At 42.6% G+C, this 25,171-nt stretch overlaps 1 protein-coding gene across 2 annotated transcripts in view; it reads right to left on the bottom strand.

The window, feature by feature from the left end:
• LOC146789357 (peroxisomal carnitine O-octanoyltransferase-like) overlaps positions 1-25,171 on the bottom strand; it is a 569,137-nt gene that overhangs the window by 279,205 nt on the left and 264,761 nt on the right. For both annotated transcript variants that reach the window (XM_085631299.1, XM_085631298.1), the window contains exon 5: positions 12,984-13,108. In XM_085631299.1, coding sequence (XP_085487425.1) covers positions 12,984-13,108 — 125 coding nt within the window. The remainder of the gene's footprint in view (positions 1-12,983; positions 13,109-25,171) is intronic.

Raw genomic sequence — 25,171 nt, 5'->3', positions numbered from 1 at the left:
TTTCTAATGGCTTTTACAGTCAATACCTGTCCTCTATTAGTAGTCAATGGACAGCCATTACTTCAGGCGGCAAACAAAAACAGTTCAAAAGATTAGCCATGGGCTATAAAAACAGCCCGGGCGTCTTTGCCGCACGTGTTGTCTCTCTGTTAGAGAGCATCCACCCTGATGCGTACTCGTACGTTGGTGATATTTATCTCACAGACGACGAATTATGGCCGCATTTGTCGCGTTGACCGCATCATTGTTGTGTGCGGACTTCGGTTACAGATTTAACTTTGTAAAATCCCACATTGCAGAGTATACAGTGTTGTTTCTGGGCTATGAGCTCCACAACGAAGGTCGAGGCTTGGCACCTCACTTCCTGGAGAAATGCGCACATTTGTGCGCTCCAACAACTCTGAAAAAACGACAATCTTTACTGGGTTTTTTGAATTTCAGGCATACTTATATACCCGATTATGCCCAGCGTATCAAGCCGTTATATGCCTTGATACAACCTACTTTTAACAAATCTTGCTGGCTTCCGGAACATTCAGCTATACTGCAATCTTTGCAGTCTGATCTTCTTGAATCTAAATACTTACTGACACGTGACAACCACACAAACCTTGTAATAAGGATTGTGCCAGGCGCAGTGGGTTTCACGTACTTGACTTTTAATGAAGGAGAAACAGTCCCTTTTGCTTAAGTCACACTTGTACACTTCGGCTGAAATGTGCTTTTCTTCTATCTAAAATGTTTTGACAGCTGTGCAGATGGCGATTCTAAAAGAGAGAGCGCTGTCGCAGGGGAAATGCATGTTAGTTGTTACACCGTATCCTGCCCTTGAGGCAGTGACGAAAGCCAGTGTACCAAATTCTAAAGCTTTGCATCCATGTTGGATACAATGGGCCACTTCCTTGACGTCTCCGGATGTCACGTTTATCTTTGATCCCTCATTGTAAACTCAGGTGTACCTACAGTATGAATTTGTTTATCCTGCTCCTTTGTCCATGCGCCCGCTTGAGAATTACCATTGTATCATTTACACTGACAGTTCGGAGCAACCGGTGACGGTATCCAAGCATGCTTATTCAGCGGCCAGCGCAATAGTGGTGGTTACCATGGTGAATGGCGAATTCAAGTCCGATGTCGTGCACACTCAGACATGGCCCATCAGAGGTGAATAATGTCCCCAATGTACTTCGTGTTTCTATGGGGGATGTTGTGAAACTAAACATACGCTCTGATGATTGGGACGTCCAGGCCATTGAGGCTCTTTTTTCTGATTTGAAATATTATGCTGCATTTTATGCTGAAGATTTGTACTTAGACTCATTGAATTATGCAGAGTTATTTTGTTACCAGCACTATGGCAATCATTTCCTGCATAAAGCAAATACATTTAGAAATGTGGTTAATTATACACATTTGGAACACTGCCCAGCTCCCATTGAAGGTAGTTCGAAAACTCTATTGAAAAAATGTACATATTTTACTGATTTTAGTCGATCCACTGCTGAAGCCTTTTATTTCAAAATGACTGCTGGGTCCACTTCCAAAGTTAGACTCACACACACTAAAATACTGTTTTCAAAGTCCTTTATGGATCAATTAGCAATAGGGGGCTATGAGCTGTGGAAAGATACAATTGATCTTAAATATTTTTTTTTTGGGTTCTAAAAGCTGGCAGGTGCAAGGCATAGAAGCTTTACATCGTGTGTGCCTCATCCCCAACAACATGTTTTTGAATTCTACTATTTCACATACTACTTGCTTTGGATTGGCTATTTCCAAAAAAATGAATGCCCCTGCCATTCCTGATCTGGGTGCTTATCCTACATGGGACAATCACACAGATATGTCCCGTGATGAATTGCAGTCCCTAATTACTAATACCTCCTTCAATATTTCCAGCATGGATCCCCTAGGATAGTTATTATGGCAAAAAAGTTCAGATTCATGCCAACATCATTTTCTGGGTCTGGCTACAGGCTATACACAGGTTAGGGTGGACCTCTGTTTTTGAAAACTACCATTCTGTTACTACCTTTTCAGTAGGCAAATGATGTCAAAACTGGCTTAAACATTCCACCTTAGCGTCAGTTAAACTTCGTTTGTCCCAATTGACTGACGATGTTGATTTGAATGACTTTGTTAAAGGGCCTGTAGGAGGCAGGTCCAAAAGATGGGTATATGCTATTTACAATGAAGTTTGGAAATTATCTCAAATTGAAGCTGCTTCTAGATTAAGGGCTATTGATCAAGCTAATTTAGAAAAAGTGCTTGCTGTCGTTGATAATAGCATTAATACTCTTTCTTCCAAAATTTACACATTGGATAAGACTGTTTCATCTGTTGTGGATATTGTACAGGATGAAGTGTCTGTTTTATACCATGGTCAAAATCAATTGCGTTCTATAATGCAGTTTGTGTGGACTTTACACACATTGAAATCTGGAAAAGTTCCTTGGGACTACATGAATACTTCATCTCTGTTTTTACCGTTTAATCTGACTGAAAAACAACAGTTCATGTCCATGAAGGATCCAACATTTTTGCTTTTGCACATTGAAAATTTGGAACCTTTACCATTTTCTGTTGCCAAATCTAACTTGGCTGTATGGCTCATTCATGGGATAATAACACTACCTTTTCCCTTGTTTAAGTTCAGTTCATGTATGAAACACTATGCCTTAGGTAGATATGAACCATTGGGTAGCGCTTTTCTGCATGACGTTTGGTCACTCCCATTCACATACAGGTGCCTAAGAGAGGGTAAAGAAGTTTATTTGAAGGGCGAGCAGTACACTTCTACACCTGATCACTCGCTAGTGTGTAAACTTATACAATTGCACAGCGCGTGTAACACCCAAGCCCCGAATTTAGCTTGCATTTTGAAGGGAAATCCAGTGCCGGCTACAACACCCACTTTCACGTTACTAGCTAACGGTAGTTATTTACTCTTAAATAATGAAGCGTGCTGTGGGAGGCTGGCAGTGATTCCGTACATTGTAACTGTCTCCCAACATGTAGTTTGCTGTAAAAATGTGCTTTTCCCGCCCCCGCATGGGAGACTCGACATATCCATCTGGCCTTCCATACCGACCTTGAAAGCAGAGTTCCACAAGATGAGCAGAATAAGGGCTCTATTGTCCCAAAACTTCTTCTCGTGAAACACTTCGCGTAGCTAACACCCGCACCGAGGTGCATGCGCTTTTGAATACTGATCTCCCACTTCATTTCGGCGCTCTGATTCACACTATATTCAATGCCTCGTCAACAACTGGCTTGGCGCATTTTCTCAAAGTTGTGGGCTCCCGCCTTGTGACCTCGTTCCAAACAATATTTGGTGTGATACCGGCATCTTTTCATTCTATTTTTTCCAGTATCTTCGGCGGGTTACCATTAATTCTTGCCTTGGCTGCCAGTGTGCTGCTCTTGATTTGTTTGCCCCGGAATGGCTGCACAATCTGTGTCACAAGACAGCCTACCCCGGCTGTTCCAGCTTCGCAACCGGATGCTTGAATACTATGGAACGCTACCTCTGGCCACTTTGAGTGTAGGCTATGGATTATCCTTCCGGTTCTCATACTTTACTTGCATGTAACCCGTGTTCCTTTGACTGGATTGTTCTTTTGAATGGGCTTTGGATTTGTGCCTCTCCAATATGGTGTCTCCTGCCCCGGATTAGGATCGACTGATGAGTCCCTTAGTGGCTCATGAGTTGGACTGATCTGGTATCGGGATTATGGCCTGCGCGGCTGCACATGGAGTTCTAGGGAATTGGGATATATGTGCGCCGCATATGACTTCCTGGCACGAAGTTATATCGAAGAACACGCAAGTTGTCCTCTGATGGTGCTAGAGGCTCCGGTTATTGAAGAACATGTATGTTAGTTCACTTTATTAAATTGGATGGCTGAATCCTTTACTGATAATAACAATGACTTCCTCTTGGAGGCTGTTGCAACATACTGTGCCTATACGCTGATGGATTAAAATTGGCAATTGTCCATCTTCACCACGTACTATTCAAAACATTTTTTTACTGTTTTTCTCTCTCCGTGATGGACAATATACCACCCCTTCTTGGTCTTTTTATTTTTTTTACCTCACGACTTCGAACTTATCACTTCCAAATTATCCGGTTGACAAAATATGAACTTGGTTCTGTCTCACTCGAACTTGAACTCTGCGTTCCTAAATTGCTTCCCTTTTGTTTGTGGTCCGATCAGGGGAGGGTGTAGTGAAGACAGGGTTCTGCTTGCACACATTGCTATTTTAGCATAAGAGTATTAGTGTCATGGTTCCTGGTTGTTGCGGTGAGTGTGCATGATCCCTGGCACATGCGGAAGCCAGAGTGCCCGACTTCTGTTCCAATCAAGGTTAGCGGTCTAGCTTCGCTACCGGAAGCTATTACTGCAGCGTCCAGCGCATCCGGGGGAAAACAGCATATGAATCACGGTTCCCGCCGGATCGGCGCTTCGGATACTGTGTTCACCGATGTTTGAATGCCAGGACCAAGGTATTCTGGTTGAGTAAAGTATTCCTCAGACACGCTGGAGCGCTTGCTGCCGGCTTCTGCCTTCCGCGCTGAATCGCTAGCTGCCTGCTTCTGCCTTCCGCGCTGGAGCACTTGCTGCCTGCTTCTGCCTTCCGTGCTAGAGCGCTTGCTGTCTGCATCTGCTTTCCGCGCTGGTGCGCTATTGCTTTGGGGAAATCACGCGCTGGAGCGTTTGTTCTTTTTTTGTTACCTTTATTTCCACAACGCGCAGGAGCGCTTAGTTTTGTGTGTTCAGTTCGCTCAGGAGCGCATTATTTATGTTGGGACAAAAGCCGCGCTGGGGCGCCTAGTAAGTTCCTGAAACGTGCAGGAGCGCATTATTTATGTTTGGACAAAAGCCACGTTGGGGCGCCTACTAAGTTCCTAGAACACGCAGGAGCGCAAGTCCACGGTGACACTAACCACTGGATTACCTTACTGCTTGGTGCTTCTCTGACAAGCTACCGGTGCTCACGGATATCCCCCAGACAGAGGGAGGTACCTTAACCGGCTTCAAGAACACCATATCTATGTTCCCTGGCTTCCTTCCCCGTGCCCATCGCCATCCTAGTCAGTTGCACGCCTCTGCTGGGTAAAGTAGGTGCGGTGGTGGTGGCTCATGTCGTCTCTGCAAGATTGCCTCACAAGCCGAAGGTAAGACTTGTGGGGTACCAGACAGAATGCGAAGCCCAAGTGTTATATCTTGCCCGGGCGACATGAGCGATCCCGAGATCACACTGCAGGACATAGCGGCAATGCTTACCAGCATGCAGGCAGAAAACCTTAGAGAAATTAATGGAAGTCAAAGTAGATTTGAATCAATTGTTGGAACGTTGTGCTAATAGGCAGGAAGCGGGTTAATGGGGCGGAGAGATTCGCCAGTAAGTAGTGGGGATGATAAAAGGAAATCATTTGGGACAGGGAACACTCGAGTTAGCGATATGTTTAGAAAATGGTGAGATGAGATTCACATACCAATGAAGTTGTTCGCCATACAATTGTGGGGGAGGGCTCATAAGGAACGTTTATAGTGGTGTATTGCACATTTAATTATGAAAATAATCTAAGCATGTTGGTAAAAGATACTAATTGGTTATTCTATCATTTATTTACATTGACCCCTGATGAAGGGCAGTGCTTTGCCCGAAATGCATTGGGTTTTTATTAAACAAACACTGTCTGACGAACCTCACATCAGTTCATGTTTTTACAAGAGGCTGGAGGAGCACAGTCTAAACATTAAGAATACTTGAAAAAGGCGTTTTGACCGCATGTGGGAATTAAATTGGAGGAAATGAGGATAAACTGTGAAAAATGAAAAGGAAAATTTAAGAAAAAGATTAGATGAACAAATTACACACTATTGCCAATGAGGCATGTTTATGCAGTGCGTTTGGTTGGGGCGAATTGAAGCCCCATTTCAATACGTTCACTATCATTGTAACATGATTTCTCCCTTTGTGTTTTATGGAATTGTAACAATGCTGATTGTTTTATTTCTAATCATTTGCCTGCTTATGTTAGCCAAAATACTGCATCTTAGAGCACGTAGTTAAAAATAAACATTTTAGACTTTTCTGTGTCTCTGATTACTCACGTTGTGGACTGGTATGAGAATAAAAACGAAAGGGTGTTCTTGATTCCCACCATTCCTGAGAGTACCCTACGTCGCTTGTTCTGGGTTGTCTAATCATTGGTAGCTTCACTGTAGTACGGAGAACGAATGAGACACTAATGCTAGTCGGATAGGGGTTCTGGGTACTGAGGTGAGTTTTTTGGTACACCACAATTCACTGAGGTCCTGGTTTCCTGTGCATAGTTCTGTGCATGAGCAGAATCCCCGCAACAGCACCCTATGAATGTATTCCAATATAGCTACATCTGGTGTTTACGGTATCTCATATTAAAGCATCTTGGATATTATATCTATTATATTTTACCAGTAAGAAGCAATATGTCTGCACGTCCATTCAAAATACAAAACATCGGCTGACGGAATGATGACAGTGGGCAATTCATGGGTTATGGACTTGTTGAATTTATGTTGTTTGGCTGGAGAAAAGTATATGCTATGGAGAAATGTAAAGTGTACAAGGTGGTGTTTATAGTTCAAGGTAAACTGGACACAGCTGTAGGATCATTTACACATGTTCCAGAATTCTCCCAAGTCCTATTGCCACAATAATATCACTGGTACACCACAAATACAACTTTCACCAATTGACAACTTATTTATCTGCAATACTCAGTCGCCTGTGTATGCAAAGTTCAGGAGTTTAGTAAGGGTAATACACTCTATGGGTTCCTGAGAAAAACCATAGCAGTAAGCCTGTAATGTGCGACGGAGTCTAGAGCATGTCAATATATCAAGTGTGTCAGTGGCTCCTCTGTCTTTAAAATGATCCAAAGTTAATTAAATGCCTTCTATAATCATTGTAGTCCTACCATGTCAGGAAGCTCCGTACAGCTTTTGCAGCAGCTATAAGCATGGATGGATTGCTAGAAAGTGGAGCATCCAGTAAATATAGTAGACAAAGTCCCAACATTTAGCACAGTCTATTCCAGGCATTATTAATAGCTGCCACTGTATCAAAAGCATCTCTGGGGTAAGGTAGTTGCTCAAATAAAGAAGAGATCAATTTACCCAAGCCTATGTGCTCAGTTTCCACAACCATGAGAGTTTTAGGGAGGTATCAATAGATGGCAAAGAAAGCTTGTGCGAACAAATACTAGTATTTTGAATCTGGTACTGCCAGGCAACCCTTAACTAATAGTAGTGTCATAATAATGACCGTATTAGGCATTTATGAGTAAAAGCTAACCTTCTGTGTGCATGATTCTCACTCAGTTTACATGTCAGTGATTTCAAGACAATGGCCAATAGAAGCATTCCTGTCTCGTACCCTTTAACAGTGCCAATGGCTCTGATAGGATCTGGTTAATGATAACCCAAGCTGTCGGCGCTGTGTGTAGCAATGAGGTCAAATGTAAAATCTGAGCAGTCAGTCCCATCCTCTGTTAGACAGCTTAGAGGAATAGCCATTCTAGAGAATCAAAAGACTTCTCTACATCTAGGAAGACTTAGCCGAAAATTCAGATTTTTAATGCATTTCAGAAAACATCAATGGAATATTATGAGAGATGGACCTAGCAGGTATAAACCCCAGTTGGTTCGGTAGCACCAGACCTTTAATTACACGCCTTCATCTGTGCACAGTGATCTTAACGACTATCTTACTGTCCGCATTAAAGAGAGATAACAGACGATATGAGTTAGGAAGTTGTGGGTCTTTATTGGGCTTTAGCAGAGTTATAACTATGGCCTCTCAAAGTGTGCCCAAGTGTCCACTAGCTAGCACAAGCTTATCTGGGAAGAACGTGGTATATAGTGTTTAGACAGTAAGAACCTGCAACTCATTCACACACCCAGCTGATGTTATGGCCATCGGGAAGAGTGTGGTAGCTAGAAAGGCTTGGGACAGAGCTGCCAGTTGTCCCTGATACCCTGGGCTTTGCCTTTGTAAGTCATGACAGGGCTGGGACACCTGCTGGGTTGGTGGCGGGGTGTGCATTGGCAATAATGGAAACCCCTACTGTGGCCTCAGAAGGGGCACAATTGTTGATGGAACTATATGTATGGGGCAGACAAGCGCAAGGAACAAACTGTATTCCTGCCTTCTTAAAGCATTCCATGGTGGAGTTCACCTTCTTGCCAAAGGGTGAGAGCCATCAAATAGCATGTCAATTAGGGATGTTTAGATATTCCTCAGCGAAGCCCACAGATCTCATCCACATGTGGCGCAAAAGTGTCACACTCGTATCAATCACCTAACCAAAGCAATTGGTTGTGTCCAAGGCACTGAGGAGCCACATATTTTGTTGAATCGCAGTTCCTGGACACCCCGAGGTCATTTGGAACTGTTAGTAAAACTAGGGCCACCTTCTCCTGTATGGCATGCGAGTACAGCCTAGAAGACAGCTGGCGTTTACTGAAACAAAGCAAGGCTCTTGGAGGAAACAATGTGCTTGCCAAATGTATCTATGCCCTTAGACTCGTAATCAAGGGTGATGGGAAGGCGCTGGGATTTAGCTTACTGGTGGATGCCTGCACCACCAAGCTCTCTGGCATGGGGTGTTGTGCGAGGAAGTACCTCATACCAATTTTCTTCTTTATATTGGGGAACAAAATCATCCCCTTCATCTAAATTGTCGGTGTCTGTAAAAGTGCCGAAAAGGTAGCGTAAAGTTTGAGACCTACTGCCTGGTAAGAGCAAGATATCAGAATCCGACAGGTTGCCAGTTGGCTGTGCTCTAGTGGTATCAGGAAACGGCCTCAGTTCAGGTCTAGGTGGATTCTGCTCAGGGTCAGAAACCACAATGTGTTGCAAATCCTCCTCCCGCATTGGTGGCCCTGGCACTTGCGTGGATGCAAAGCAAACCAGCACAGTGGGTGGTGCTGGAACCAGAATAAGCACAAGACTGGCACAGATGGCACTGAGGGTGAACCCACTGGTGGAAGTCTGACTGGAAGCCCCCGCAGATCCTTGGGCCCATAGGCACACTAGAGGGAACCTGTAAAGTGCTGAAAATGCACAGTATGACATATTCAAAGGTCTCCACTTACCTTATCATCGCTCAAGGACTCATAAATTTGGGGTGCATCGGTATGAGGCTAGAGACCTGCTCTAATGGAGATCAGGAAGGGGACTGGGTGGCAGGTCCTTGAACTCTCTCTGGTTTCATACGGCTTATACATTCTCAAGTGAAACTGTACTTTTGTTGGACAACATGAATGTTGGACTGGTGCTAGACTGATTCGGAGTATGCCTTTGGATATGTTGTCCTATAGTCCTGCTATCTAACAGTGCACTATCTGTACCTTTGACCTTACAGGGTAACAAAGGGACATGCAACCTCAAAACATAACAACGCTGACTCCCCAAAGAAATCGTGGTAACACATGTGGAACAGTTTTGCTCAGTCACTTATGCATACCCAAAGAGGTGCATTAGAAATACACAGTATGTGGTTTTAATATTTATTGAAGCATTTTGATTCTTGGGTAAAATACTTGTGCTGAAATGATTAATGGAAGGAAACAGAATAATGGGATTAGCAAAGGAGAATGGTGAAGAAGATTAACAATTGAACTATTTTGCTGAATACAGAAGACTATATGCTTGCATACAAGTACTGTAATATAGTGTCCACTCCTACTTAGAGCATTCTACTGTATTATGTCTAAGGTGAGTGGATCTGCCAAATCCCTGTTGAGTGGTCTAACTCTCCATTACCTTAAATTGAGTGTCAGCAAGCTATCTATCTTGGTGTAGAGTTGGACAGCTTGCCTCGCATGAGATGACAGGAATCAGCTGAGCTGGAATACTGGCATGAACAGACCTCTCAGTGCCAGCAAAATGCTCCTCTGAATAAACAAAGGATTGATGGCATTTATATAATAACATACTCCATGTTACTATGCCAAAGCCCCAGTTAGGCCGCCAATGTTTATTCCATTGTGATAGCTCTGTCGCTGAGCGACCAAAAACAAATATCAACATCTTGCGTGCTGAACTTAGCCCTTACACAGAATGTTCAAGGTGTTCTGATAGAGTCCCTATTAAGTGGTATTGTAAGCAAACTGAGTTAGAGGAATGTTATCCTGTGTGTGCACGTAAATGAATGTCTGTCAAATGTCATTGTGTTTAAGGAGAGAAGACAACTTAAGAATGTGAGCATGTAAAAATGACGTTTCTTAATTGGGCCTCATACCTCCACATGACACTGGAGTTCGAGCATGGCGGGAAACAGTCAATTCCCACTTAGATTTTTTATGCTTCTTTTTAAACTTATGCAAAGACTTTGACCGCGACAAACTACTTAAAGCGCAGGAATGATACTTTCCTTTCGATCTGGACCAGTCACAGCATAGAGTCTTCTGATGTTTGGCAACATAAAGCTTAGCCTCCTGTTTCCATATGGCCTTCAGATTCATCTAGGCGCAGTCATCGCAGAACTTGCAATTGTGTTCCGACCCCAGGCACCATAAGTATACTTCGTAAGGGGCTGGCACAGACATCTGTTTGCAACAGTCCCTGCAAAGCTTGAATCCTTTTGTCTTTGAAGGTGACATTTTCCCTTGCAGATCAGAAAACATTTTGCAAATGTCTTGAAAAGACTAAAAAGCATCTACAGATCCGAGTCTGAAGGCACAGACATCAACGAGCATGGGTGGCACTTAAATGCAGCTTGCTTGTCACTTTCGAAGCGGGATGATGTCGGAGCGGCACCACATAACACTACCTACCATTGCGCTGGAGTACTATTTTAAAGTTTCCAGATCCTGTCTGATGCTTACAGAATATTCACAAGGTCAAGAATCTGCAGTTAGAAGTATCCAGCAAAAGCTATTTTGAAGTCTGAGGTTTATTTTCTTAATGTATGTGGCGAATAATTTATTTCAGGCCCACCATAGCTATATATTATAAGTAAATATTAGTTTCGCTGGTTAGAGGACTCAGCTGTTTCATGTTCTAATGCTCTAGTTCTCTGACGTGAGCTGTTTCTGAAAAAGAACTGCACAACTGACCTTTTTTTAGTAAACAGTTGCCAATTTTATGGAAGATTTGTAAGAAAGGATTTTATGGAAGATGACAAACTGCAGGGCGATTTCTCTAAAAGCACACATCTAAATGATGTGACCGTGCAGAAGGAATAGGTAAATTAATACATCTAGTAGAGGGATGAAGATCAATTCTAAGGGATAACCTGCCATACAATATATTATTTACATATGACCGCCCATTTTCTAAATCTTCTAAACTATCTTAATAAATTCTGTTAGATTTCAGCTTAATGTAAATTGGACGAATGGTTACACCTGATGTCATTCTTTTTACTCAACTTTTCATTAAGTATAGACAGGGTAAATTGAATAATGAGAACAAATGTTTGGATTTCCTCTTTTTAGTGTCTATTTTCTGTCAATTTTCGATGGACGTTTTAAGTGTTTCATAACTTTTGGAAGTTAGAGTTCATTAGTGATTATACATTCCACTACACCATGAAAATACATAGAAAGAGTTTTTCTAGTGTTTTTGGAGCGTTTTTTAAAAATTGTCTTCCATTCTTTAGCTAAAGCTGGAAACGTGCCCGTTATAGTCCATCTGAAAGAGCTTACTAGTAAAAATGTAACATAGCATCAATACAATGATCATTAGAAGGACAACAACAAAAAATCCTTGGCATTATGAGCAAAAGGAGTCTGATTCTGCAAGTCTAATTTGCACTTACTTTACTTCTTGTGACCCAAGTTTCAGTTTTAGCACACTTTCAGTACCCCATCCCCGAAAAATAATTTTGAAAAATAATTTTGAAGTAGGAGTATAAATATGCTCTACTATGAGGAGCAGCTTCTTTTAACTAATAGATTTAGCAGACTTACATCTCTGCCTTCCAGGTAATGCTTACATACCTGGATCTTCCAGCTATTTTTATGAAAACATCCAGAAACGTACTGAGAATCCCAAATAACCACATTGAAAAAACAGAGTTTAACAGTTCATTTTACAGCGCAACATTCCAAATAAATATGTTAAATAGGGGTTTTACAGGCAGCTCTAAAATAGAACTAAGGAAACCATAAATATGAAAACATTTCAGACAACTCAATCAGATGAAAAGTGAACCCAACTGTAGTATCCTAGTTTTCTGTCCATGTTTATGTATGCATGCTCAGCCAGTGGAATGTTACAGTGATGATGTATTGCGGAATGTTGGGAGTCTGTGAAGAAAAGCCACAGGTGAGATTGGGCTGAGCAGCATGCTGGCTGCTCCTGGTGGGGCTCATCTACATATCCTGTAAAATACTTCAATAAATCATCCTGAACTACATCAACCTGTCTGGACTTCATTACTACAATTTTATGGCGACGATTTTGAAAGTACCTGTGTAACTCATCTGGATGAAACATTTCTACAAAAATTTGAAGCCTGGAAATCTTTCAAAGTAAAGACATTTCTTATTCTCTTTTTCTTTACTCATTCATGGTTCTCTCTTTTAATCTCTTTTATGGTTCTCCCTTTCCAGTTTCCATCTTATTTGTTTTTGTTATATAAGAAAAGGGGATATGTAGTATCCTAGTTTCCTGTCCATGTTTATGTATGCCATTTTCCACCACATACTCAGCCAGTGAAATGTTACAGTGATGATGTATTACGGAATGTTGGGAGTCTGTGAAGAAAAGCCACAGGTGAGATTGGGCTGAGTAGCATGCTGGCTGCTCCTGGTGGGGCTCATCTACATATCCTGTAACCTACTTCAATAAATCATTCTGAACTACATCAACCTGTCTGGACTTCGTTACTACACCAAACTCCTATAATTCACAATCACCCTTTACATCCTCCTGTGAAGTGTAATGATCAATATACACGGTTTAAGTCAATCTTTTACCTGTTTTAAAGTAATTGCTAATTGAATCCTTTGTAATTCCAGGAACTTTGCAGGTGGAAAACAACATTCGGAATTGATCCATATCCATAGGCATATTTCTAGATTTATGTACAGGCAGCTTTTCCCTACAAGGCAGAGAGATGTGACACGAATGCAGCAGACTGATTTACTCTTTCATAGTTGGAAATACAAGGCACCAAAACAACTATCAAATTTATTATAAAAAGTAAACAATTACATTTGTTACACCAGCTCACTTATTTTGATGGTGAAGCTATATGTTTAAAACATTCAGTAACAAAGTATGTCCAATTTACATGAATATACGTTTTAAGAATACCTGGGCCTTAAATTCACATGCAGCACTTCAGTAATAAATTTTACCTCGTTTAGAGGTCAGCATTAGCAATAAAGAAAGATACACATGCATCTTGCGCCTATTTTTTTACAGTACAGCCTAATATCTGTTGATCAAAACATCATTAACTTGCTGGTATTTTGGGCTGTATTTTACCACCCGCATTTTAACTGGAGGTATAAAAGCGCATAAAAAAATGGGTTTGGCAAAATTCATATTCATTTAATACATACTCCAAAGTAGGCTCTTTGGGCCCGATTCACAGAAGTAAATCTGAGACAAAATCCTAACTTTACAACTTTCAGTATTAACAAATGGCATTTAGGAGTAGTAAAGTTAGGAATCCTAACTTTACTACTCCTAAATGCCCTTTGTGAATACTGAAAGTCGTAAAGTTAGGATTTTGTCTCAGTTAAACTTAAGTTTTGGTCTTAAGTTTAACTTAAGACCAAAACTTAAGTTTAACTGAAACAAAATCCTAACTTTACAACTTTCGGTATTCACAAATGGCATTTAGGAGTAGTAAAGTTAGGATTGTAGGGCCCAATTCACAAAATTAATCTGAGACAAAATCCTAACTTTATGACTGGGTATTCACAAAAGGCATTTAGGAGTAGTGAAGTTAAGATTCCCAACTTTACTACTCCTAAACTGAGACAAAATCCTAACTTTATGACTTTCTGTACTCACAAAAGACATTTAGGAGTAGGAAAGTTAGGATTCCTGAAATACATAATTTCTGTCATCTTTCACCCCAATGTGGAACAACTAGGAGCATTAACTGTCTAGAGAAAAGGAACATTTGTAAACAGTAGAGAAAAGGGTATTGCAGGATGATAGGGAACTTATTCCATAAAGGCAAACCTAAAGAACTAAACTCTAAAGTAGACTTTTTCATAAACAGAAAGCAAACATTTCAAATCATATAACTAAATTACTGGTCTGAACACCCACCAACAATAACCAAAGCAGAGACTGTGCTCCAGTCATGAGCGTACTGTTGAAGGTTAGTATGCAGGAGCCTTGTCTTTTTGAGTGTCTCAAAGTGTTCTAGAGGCGTAATGACTCTGGCAGTAAAATAGCCGAAGCTGATTTTTGCAGACTGTGGTCTGTTATAAGAAGTCAACGAAAAGGAGCATCCTCTATTGAAGAGTAGGTCATGAAATGTCTTGGAGGATATCATATCTAAGTAGTTTGACAGCCTCACAAAGCAACAGCACATTTCCTGCAGGAGCCAGGATTTAGGAACAGCTATAGAGGAGCTTGGAATGTGTGGGTATGGGTGCATGTAAGGATGTCTGGATCTCTTGCAGGCCAACTTGGCAGAGTTTGTGAATTTTCTAACACTTACTTTCAAAGGTTTTCAGTTACAGAATGGCTAATTGTTAAAGTCTGCAGTAATGTCAGGACTCTTGTTGAATGGTAATGTCTACTGCATGGGTACTCACAAATATATCCCCGGGACCTGCCCGAAGGCCACACCGTTGCCTGTATGGCAAGGATCGGTGTGGTGAAAGGTGGGTGTAGAGGGACTTGAAACAGATGATGGTGTCTGGACAACAAACTGAGCCTTCACGCGAAGTCTGTCTGCCACCAACGCTCTATTCTTCTGCACCAAGAATTAAAGTCAAAGCAACGCATATGCATGTTAATAAAATACACTTTTTGGAAGTTTGCAGAGAGTTTATCATGTTTTTACATGTTTAGTGCAAGATGTATTTAAAACTAAAGGCGTTCCTAAAGATAAGTTGTCCAGGACACCTTCTTTTCTGTTACTTTAGTTAATGTGTAAACAAAGGAAACCCATTTCTTTCACAGTTTTCTGAATGTGCGTGCTCTGTCAAGTGAACAGCAGTCAAGGTCTGCTGTTCATCAGGGGGCCACAATTAAAGGTCAGGAGGGTCGCATGTAACCCCCGGGCCGTATTTGAGTATCTCTGGTCTACAGGAAAGGATGATTAAAGGAATGAAGTAGCTAAGGCCTCCTAGGACAAAGTATTGCACAGCAAGGGATTTTGGAAAGTTTTTACCTTCAGTTAAGGAGTGGCGAGGCAATAAGCTTGTAAGTTTAAAGTGAGGACATTAGCTGCTGTATTGTGTAAATTATCTTTCAGATATTCATGGTTTGGCGGTAGATAGTAGTATTTATATTCTAGGTGGCATATCATTTTAGGTTCCAGAAAGAGAAGTCCATGAGAGAAACAATTATTATTGGCCTCTTGATGGGACTCCGAAGGTGTATATGGTAAGATTAATTCAGAAGTATGAAAACAGGAGAGAAAACTTTTGACCTGAAGGAGAGGTACAGCTGTTAATTTAATGTTTAAGTCCGTAGAGGGTACTATATGCAGAAACAATAGTTTATTGGTTGAAATCAGTGGTTCAGGAATCCGGTGTGGAACTGCTAACATCAAAGCTCATTCAATGCAGAGTTCGATGACAAAAAATGTTTACGTAAATAGTAGTAGAGTGAAGATATTTTGTATGCAGCTGATGGTCAAACGAAAATGTGTGTTTGAAAGTTCTATTTGTGTCTAGTAGAAAGTCGTGTTGATGGGTTGCTGAGAGGCTTTAAACATGCATAATACTGGCCAATGATCTTGCCATAAAAAACGTTGATTCTCCAAGATTTACTGACAGAAGAATATTGATTTTATTAAAGACACAAGGGCTACCATTATTTTCTGACCGCTCTCCAAAACTTCAATCACTGGCAAAGCCAATACATATGGAATTGGTTCCCAGCCTACTGGCTTAGCCAAGGATTTTTTTTATATTTGTGTAAAACTTTATTACTAAAGGGCTGCCCATGTGTGCAGCCACCTGCCGACACACAGGAGACCATCTCTGAATGTTTTACAAAAAACATTTGAAGATGGCTGCCACAGTCAATGAACGTAAGTGCATGTGCAAGCAATTGCACATTCCGAATTTCATTCTGAAATGCTTTAATATACATTTGAATAGATTATAACTAGTACCAGTGTATGTGCAGGACATGACACACAACAAGGAATGGTGAGTAGAGTGGTTTCTCCTCAAGGATTCTGCAGCTGCACCCCTCTGTAATTACTATGTGTAACTGCAAAAAATGAGTAAATGGATGGATTGGTTTAGAGATAAAGTCATATCTCTAGACAAATTGATGTATTTAAGTCTGGGCTGTCTACCCCACCTCGCTCTGAACAATGAGCCGGAAGCCAGGCAGTAAATCAACTTTCTGCAATGTGACACACAATGCAGGCCTTACCTTTCTAAAGCCCTTCTGTGCCATGATAGTCTATGGTGGTATCCACTGCGAAGTCACAATTTTGGGAAATTCAGTCTGCATCCCTGCGAACAGCCAGACGTCCGTCATTCACAGGTATAGGGCTCACCCTTTTCTATTAGTCACAGGGTAGCACTGCATGCGAGCGCCATACATGAGATTTGGTTCATTGTCCTTAGTAATGGTAAGTATTATAATGCTAAACTTGTAATATGTATAGTGTGGTGAGACCCCTGGACACGTTCACCTTCTCCACTGTAACACCCTATGCTGTGGCTGTAGATCGCAGTTCCCTTTAGAAGTAGAGCTGCTGTATTTGTTCCCAAGCAAAGTTGATCCAAAAGGTGAGCAGGGCGCTTGTTCCCTTGTGAAATTTATCCAGAGAGCTGAGTCAAGCACAAGGGGAGAAATATGTGTTTATACTGTCCTGAATTGTGAAATTCCAGAATAATGTCATAAAACATTAAATGCTAGGAGTTTGCATGCCTAGAATATGGCGCATACACATTCTGCTTATTTAGGTCCTTTTTTATTTGGATTAATCGGTGCAATGATTCTAAACATTTTTATCCCAGCTGTGGACATTTTTGGATTTTAAAGACGGTTATTCGTTGTAGGATGCTTGTTGTTCGTGGTTGCCTTATTCTAGGGATCTGTCTCTGTCACATTATGATAATACTGGCCCGATCTTCATGCTCTTAACAGTAATGCCAAGAAACACAGATTGATTTCAGAACAATGATGGTAATGCATGTCAGCGTTTTAGTTCCTCTTGTATTTCACATGTTATGCTTAAGATTGAATTCCTAAAGAGGTTTAGCTATTTCCATCATGTTGTGTTTCTGTTCCAGTTGCAACTGAAATTCTATGAAAATGAGTGTGAAGAGGGTACACAGTTGTCAAAATATTTACAAGGGAAAAAGTTAACAAAAATAAAGTGCTTACATATGAGTGAGTGCAGTGTATGTTTGTGGGCACTGAAGTGAGGGAGATGTGAGGGAGTGCATTAAGGGGACAGTGAAATGAGAGTGCTGAAGAGAAAAGAGACGAGGTTGAAGGGGTGCAGCTGTACGAGTTGTGGAGATAAAAAGGGTTACGTGTCTAACAAAGTGTACATAACCGAAGACCAATGCTCCTTCCACAGGTCTCAATAATATTTAACTCACAGTCTAACATTTTCAATGTTAATTATTTACGACAAGTCATTGTTGTTAATCATCAAGAGAAACTGAGTTACTGGTTGAGGAGGGCTAAACGCTTCTTAAGCAGGAACCACAATCCTTGTCAGGGTGAGGCACAAGCAAACCCCCAAATTAACCTGTGCTCAGCCCTCTGGTAGCTTGACACGGATCAGTCAGGCTTAACTTAGAGGCAATGTGAAAGTATTTGTGCAACACTTTAAACAGTAATAAGTGAAAACACCACACAAAATGCAACCTGTAGCGTCCTCACTAGCCAGGGTACATGAAAAGGGTCACACTGTACACGGAGCTTAGTATTACATGTCATTATTCATCAGCGTGTAACCGTTAACTGAACATTATACACCAGGAATTCTTTCGCCACACCCAAGCACTTACGTCACTGTTCTACGGGGTACGTCAGAAAAACAAAAGGGTTCCATCACCTCTAACTCACAAGACACTTCAACTCCCCCTTTGTTAAATTAAAAGTACAAATAATACATTTACAGAAATATATATTATATATGACAACTTTTCAATAAGCCACCTTGGTGCTCGAATCAATTGTCCAGATCGTCATGTGAGGCTGCGGAGATGCCAGTGAAATGTCCATGACTGGCACTGGTGACAGAGACACTGGTACAGTTGTTGGGCTCTCCTGACACTCGGGTGAACAAGTCTCACTTCTGACATCAGGAGCTGGCGAAGGTCGAGGCAGGTGCTTGAAAAGCGAAGAATCTCGCATAATGGACTTTCCAGGACAGTGAGCCGTCACCATGTGTCCTTTACTAGTCACAACGAAGGGTGGGCGGAATTTGCGAAATTGACTTTTGCAAATTATCGCGAAATTGCACAAAATCTCCGCGAGCATGCAAAACTTTTGCGAAGATGCGGAGATTGCTTTTCCCGCCCGTTCGCGATGTGTTTTTGCGTGCTCGCGGGGAAATATATCTCCAACTTGTCCATGCGGTCGCTAATGGACGCGGCCATCTTGCCCGCGATGCTTATTTCCTGTTCGCGATCGCAATGACGTGTTCGCGATCGCAAACTCTCGCGGGATAGCGCGGCCGGCTACCTACAATCCAACATCTTGTGGCGTGCGCGAACGGATAGGAAAACTCGTTGGCGAACGCAGGGACCCTGTAAATCGCGACCGCGCGCGTGAGAATGTATTTTTAAAGCGCGAACAAGAAAAATACTTCCGTTTCGCGGCAGGTTGTGAAAGTTTTGACATTTTCGCGCTCTCCGCGGAACGCGAAAATGTCAAAATATCGCAAATTCCACAAGTGGAACGAAGTTTACCGCCCAGGCCTAGTCACAACCCTCAGTGGGTTAGCATCAAAAGGAGCATCAGACTTGTGTTTTTGTTTTTGCCTAACAATAACTTGGTCTCTTTTGTTGAACACAATGCTCTGAGCACAGCGGCGTCTGTCCGCATAGGTCTGCAGTTTGAGTTTGTGAGACAAGTCACTGGTGTGAAGTTTTTCAAGGTCAATAAATCTTTCAGTGGTCTATTGTGGCAATTTGGTTCATATGGCTCTCCAAACATTAAGGTTGCAGGGCTTTCACCTTTGGTAGAAGGTGGAGTTGACCTGGATGCACAAAGCGTAGACTGAAGAACTGATTTGAGTTCAAACTTTTTCAACGCAGCATGCTGAACGGACTTCTTGAGGGTGCTCATAAATCTCTTGACAACACCATTCGCCTTTGGCCAGAAAGGTGTGCTTTTCCGATGCTTGACATTAAGATGAGTGAGAAAATCTTTAAAATCTTGACTATTGAAAGGCAGGCCACTTTCAGATTTCAAAACTGAAGTAACACCCCATGTTGCAAAAATACTTTCTACTCTCTCACTGACTCTGTCATGAGTAGCTGACAACAGATCTTCCACAGAGGGAAAACGAGATCATTCATCAACAAATACAAGTAGATGATGTCCTTTGTCAAGGGGCCCTAAGAAATCAATTTCAATCTTCTTGGAAGATCAAACATATTTAAAGGATGTAGAGTTGTTTTGGATGACCAGCAGTTACACAAATGACATTCCCATAACTTCTTTTCAACTCTTTCATCAAGACAAGGGAACCACACTCGGTTCCATAGAGCTTGTTTAGTAACAACAACTCCACGATGTCCCTCATGGCCCAGTTCAATGGCTTTTTTGTCTTAGATTCTCAAGTATGACAATTTTCGACCCTTGTAGGATGAATCCTCTTGTGCCGCAAATTGTTCATCCTCCTTTACCAGCTCTTCTTCCTACTGCTCCTTTGCCAGTACCTTATCAGCCTATTGTTACCACTACTCCTGTTACCCCGTCCACTACTACTGTCTCTACTCCTACTGTTGTTGCTCCTGTACCTCCTTCTTCTTCTCCTTCTGTTCGTAGCCGTATCTTTAATGCTGTTGCTACTTTCTATTCTCCGCTTTTTGGGCCAATACTCGGGTCGACTCTTTCTGATGTTGCTCAGAGGTGCAGTCAGATTCCTGATGGTAGGGAACGTGAGTCGTTGGCAAAAATGGCGCGTAAATGGATTCGCCATCCTGTGAAGTACACTTCGCGTATAGTGTTTGAGACATTTTCTCAGTTTAATGCGCCCACACAAAGATTCGTGTTCGAGGAAATGTGTAAATCTTTGAGAGAAGAGTGGGATAATGATGCGGTTGATAATGTACCGCCCGAGGTCTCTGAGCTCCAGAATCAATTTACGACTGGTGTGATCGTAGGTGATAATGTTCGATGTGCTCTAGAGCGTCTGTTATCTTTTCGATGTACAGTGCAACCTCGAGCATTGTTTAAGGACGAGACTGAAGAGTGGATGGCAAAACCTGGTCAGTATCCTATGCGGGAAGTTCCCCCAGTGTGGATGCCAGGTGATCCTAATGCTAATCCTGCTATTCCAGCACGTTTTCAGAGAGTCTGGATACACCTCCCTTGGAAGCGATCGGAAGTTTTGCAGGTAAAGCAAACCTTGCCCGACCCCCGTAAAAATCCTGCAGGTTATTATAAGGAGTTGTCCCAACTAGTGGATGCTACCGTTATGAACCTTGCCGATATTGACATGTTGTTTGGTAATGTAGTGCCTCAGCCGATTTGGGCGAAAATCCGTCACGAGAATCACGCGGCTGAGTTAGGCGGTGACTGGGCTGCTCTTGCGGCGGCAGACGCCCAGCAAGTTGGTGGGGCTAAACCTGAACAGCTTATCGCGAATTTGCCCCAGAGGATAATTACCCTTATGAAGACCCTTATGCCAGCAATACGCGTTAATTGGGACAAGTTGTCTGCGTGCAAACAAAAGAGGGATGAGAGTGTCTCCGATTTCTTTACGAGATTTGAGGAGGCATTTATTGATCATAGTGGTCAGGACATGAGCTCTGAAGGAGGTCAGCGGTTGTTCGTTGATAAATTCGTATCGAATTTGTTGCCTGAACTCAGCAACAAGCTGAAGAATTCTGAAAGTTCGTGGGCTGTTTCTACCACTGCTCAGATATTAGCCACGGCCCAGTACTACGAAAACAGAGAGAAGGAAGACAGCGAACGCGCAGATAAGAAAACGAAGGATCTTAAAACTAAGGTCTTATTGCAGCAAGCGCATCCTCCGCGCTCGAATCAAAATGACTCACAACAGCCAAATCGATCACAATCGCAGTTTTCTAGATCACAGTTGCGTAATGACTCTTCTGCACCTCGCTTTGTGTTGGGGTATAATCAATGCGCATATTGTCGGGGTGAGGGCCATTTGAAGTTTAATTGTCCAGTTTTACGTGACAGGAACAATGGTGTTTCGGCTCGAGGAGGTCGTAGTGGTCCTCAACAAGCTTCACGTGGTAGAGGTCGCAGTGTTACTCAGAATCAGACCGAGCGTCTTGCCACTTCCTCAGACTCGCAGAATTGTTTCGATCGACGTGATCTCTTGTCTGGTAGATCTGCACAGTATCATGTGGATGACTATTATGTCGAGCATGATGTTGATGCGGACGGTATTTACTAGGACAGCCGTAGACAGAGGAAGGGAGAAGTATCCGTTCCGGTTGATCAGAGAGGGCCTTATGTCGCAGTTGCCACATTGGGCGTAGTTGAGCCTTTTCTGTTGGACACTGGTGCAGCGAAAAGTTCCATCATGCATTCGAAACTCCCTGGCGCGCCTTTGTCTGGCTTAACGAATGTTTCCGTTGGATTCTCTGGCGCCCCCGTTAGCAATCCAGTTTCTAGCCCTTTGCCCCTTACCATTGGGTCTCATGAGTTAGAAGCTCCGTTGATTTTGACTACTGGTTGTGGTGAGAATCTTTTGGGCTTGGATTTGTTGAAACGGTTACATGCGACTTTGTATTGCTCTCCTGCGGGAGTGGAGCTTACATTGGGTAAGAGAGTGATCTCTCCTATGTATTTGTCGATTGATAAGCTCCCACCGGAATTGAGTTCTCTTCCGGCTTCTTTGTGGGCGACAGGTCCCAATGATGTGGGCCTGCTGGATATACCACCTTATGTCGTTCAATTGAAATTCAACGCGCGACTGCCGCGCATTCCCCAGTATCGTAACTCCCTTGATGGTGAACGAGCACTATTAGCGATCATTTACGATTTGATTGATAAAGATGTAATTGAGGAAACACGAGGTAACGTGTGTAATAGTCCTGTGTTGCCTATTTTGAAGAGAACTGATCCCTCCAAGCCTCCTGTGTACCGTCTAGTTATTGATTTAAGGGAGGTAAATAAAATTGTTGTTCCGCAGTTTCCCGTGGTACCCGACATTACAGCTTTGCTGACTCTGATTCCAGCCTCTGCATCATGGTTCTCGGTGATCGATCTGAAGAATGCGTTCTTTAGCATTCCGATTGCTGAGGAAAGCAGAGATTTATTTGGTTTCTCATTAGGTGGTCGTAGCTTCAGGTTCAAACGTGCACCTCAGGGCTACTGTGAGAGTCCATCGATCTACAGCCAAGCTCTTAAGAGTCAACTTGATGCGTTCGTGCTGCCGACTGGTGCGGCCTTGATTCAGTACATTGACGATCTGTTGGTAGCTGCAGACACTGAACAGATTTGCGAGACTGCTACAGTATCACTGTTACAGCATCTTTGTGACTTACATCACAAAGTGTCACCTTCTAAACTGCAATATTGTTGTCAAGAAGTAACCTATCTAGGTCACTTATTGTCAAAGGCGGGAAGAAGGTTGACCCCTGAAAGAATTGCAGCAATTGCTCGAATGACTGTGCCAACAACTCAGAGAGATGTGCGTGTGTCAGGTTTGGAATTGAGAGGGTCAGGTTTCCCCGTTTGCACCTACAACACTTTAGTCAGGCAAGGTTTGGAAGAAGAAGGCGGAGATGTGTGTCTGCAAGATCGCTCTCCGCTTTCCTCCGTTTACTATTAGTTTAGACGATTCCTTTCTTTTCTTTCCCCCTCCCCTCCACACCTCCAAGATGGCCGCTGTTGGTGCTTCTGTTCCTCAGTTCACTCTGTGGCCGCGCTGCAGTGTTTCCCTTTTGAATGTAGTGCGCGCGCTGCCAATACGCGGCGCACTTCAACCGTCTATTTTTGCTGAGTGGCGGTTTCTTTTGGAGCTCCGCATTCCCCTCAAGAAATTTTCAGTCAGAAGTTGGGAGAATCCAAGTTAGGGTCTCTCTCTCTTGGTGACTTCCTTTTGGGCTCCGTGAGTGGAGCGTGCAGTTCGTGACTTTCTTTAGCAACTTATCCTTCAGAGTTTGTTCGGCGGATATGAAGAGAATTTCCAGGCTGCTCGACGAATGGGCAGTGTCCTTCTGAAGTAAGGAGGCTTGTTCTTCTGAAGTAAGGAGGCTTTGTGTTTCGCGAGGGAATAATTCTTCTTGATAAGTAAGTGAAGCCTCTTTCTTGTATTTGCCGTAAGCAGCTTCATCAGTGTCCTCTTCCAGTCAAAGAGAAGTAGAGAACTCAGTTTATCAAACTCCGTGGGAGCACAGACTTGTTCCAGATTTGACCAGCAACGTTTTTTCCAAGCAGTGTTGTGTTGAACTCAGACCTCAAGGCGTACTTGCTTCAACAAGTGACTTTTTTCTTAATGGAACCTAAAAGCGCTGAGGGGTGTGCAATTATATATATATATATATATATATATATATATATAGGGTTTTCACAATCCTGCAACCAATCATTCTTGAGTCCAGATTCCAGAAAACTATCTCACCCAATCTCATCGCTCCATTTCCAAGTTTGGTGAAATATAGATGCAAGGGTTCCTCACAGAAGGTAGACAGGTATGGTAGCCAGATAAGGAGAGGGTGGGGGAGTCTCTGGTAGGCGGGGAGTTCATGTGTACATTTTCATTGCAGGAATTGTCTCTGCCATCAGTACAGCGCATCCTCCACAAATGAGGTTCTCGCTGAGAATAGAGAGCAGCTACCCACTGTATCAGGACAGGTATTTGGTAGAAGGTTTTTAATTAGAGTGTAGAGAGAGTTAGTGGTTGGAGTTGTTGTTTATTAACTCTCATTACAGGGTCCAAGACGAAAGAAGTTACGAGGCCAGTCCTGGAAGAACATACAGTGCAGTCTCTCTTGTCTGTCCAATTCCCCTTTCCCCCTCGCTGCTGCTCGTGAGCCCTGAGTTCGCGGCAGCGGAGTGGGGGAGTGGAGATCCAGCATCGGCTCCTGTGGAAAACAAACTTCAGCTTGAGGAACTTGACAGATTGAAGTGCCTTAAAACCGAAATTTCCACCTGAGCACGATGGCTGAGGGAATAGACGTTAAGGCCCTGGCCACAGTATTAGATAGTATACAAAAACAGTTAAGTGATACTATGGAAGAGAATAGGTCCCTTAGAGAAGAGGTCAGGAAGTCAGTCGTAGATTCTAGTTATTTACGCCAACAGTTTGAAGATTTTACTGGAAGTAGTCGCCCACCTGACAAAGAAGATAAATCCCCCACTTTTGCTCCCGCCCCATCTGCGGCAGAACTCACTACACAGGTGATCCATGCAATCTCACCAACTATTCCTTTAGCAGCTCCTGAGAGATATAGTGGGGATCCGAATAAGGCCCAAATTTTTCTCACACAATGCTCTGTACACTATCTCTGTCGGCCTATTATCTTTAAGGAAGATCAGTCTAAGGTGGCGTTCATGCTGTCGTACCTGAGTGGAGATGCCGCCGCTTAGTCCATGCCTTTGGTCAACAACAATGATCCAATTTTATAAGAATTTGAGGAATTTAAGAAAGAATTTCTACGGATTTTTGACAGACGGTCCATTTCTCAATCCACAGATAATGAGCTACTAGATCTAAAGCAGGGGAACCGTGAGTTAGTTGCATACTTGGCTCAATTTAATAAATTAATTGTAGAAACTAACTGGCCAGAAGCAAAACGTGCGGCAATCTTTTATCGTGGTCTCAAGGATGAGATCA

This window comes from Triturus cristatus, chromosome 10 (genome assembly GCF_964204655.1).
Source record: "Triturus cristatus chromosome 10, aTriCri1.1, whole genome shotgun sequence".
Classification (NCBI taxonomy): domain Eukaryota; kingdom Metazoa; phylum Chordata; class Amphibia; order Caudata; family Salamandridae; genus Triturus; species Triturus cristatus.
This window is presented reverse-complemented; position numbering and strand designations above follow the sequence as displayed.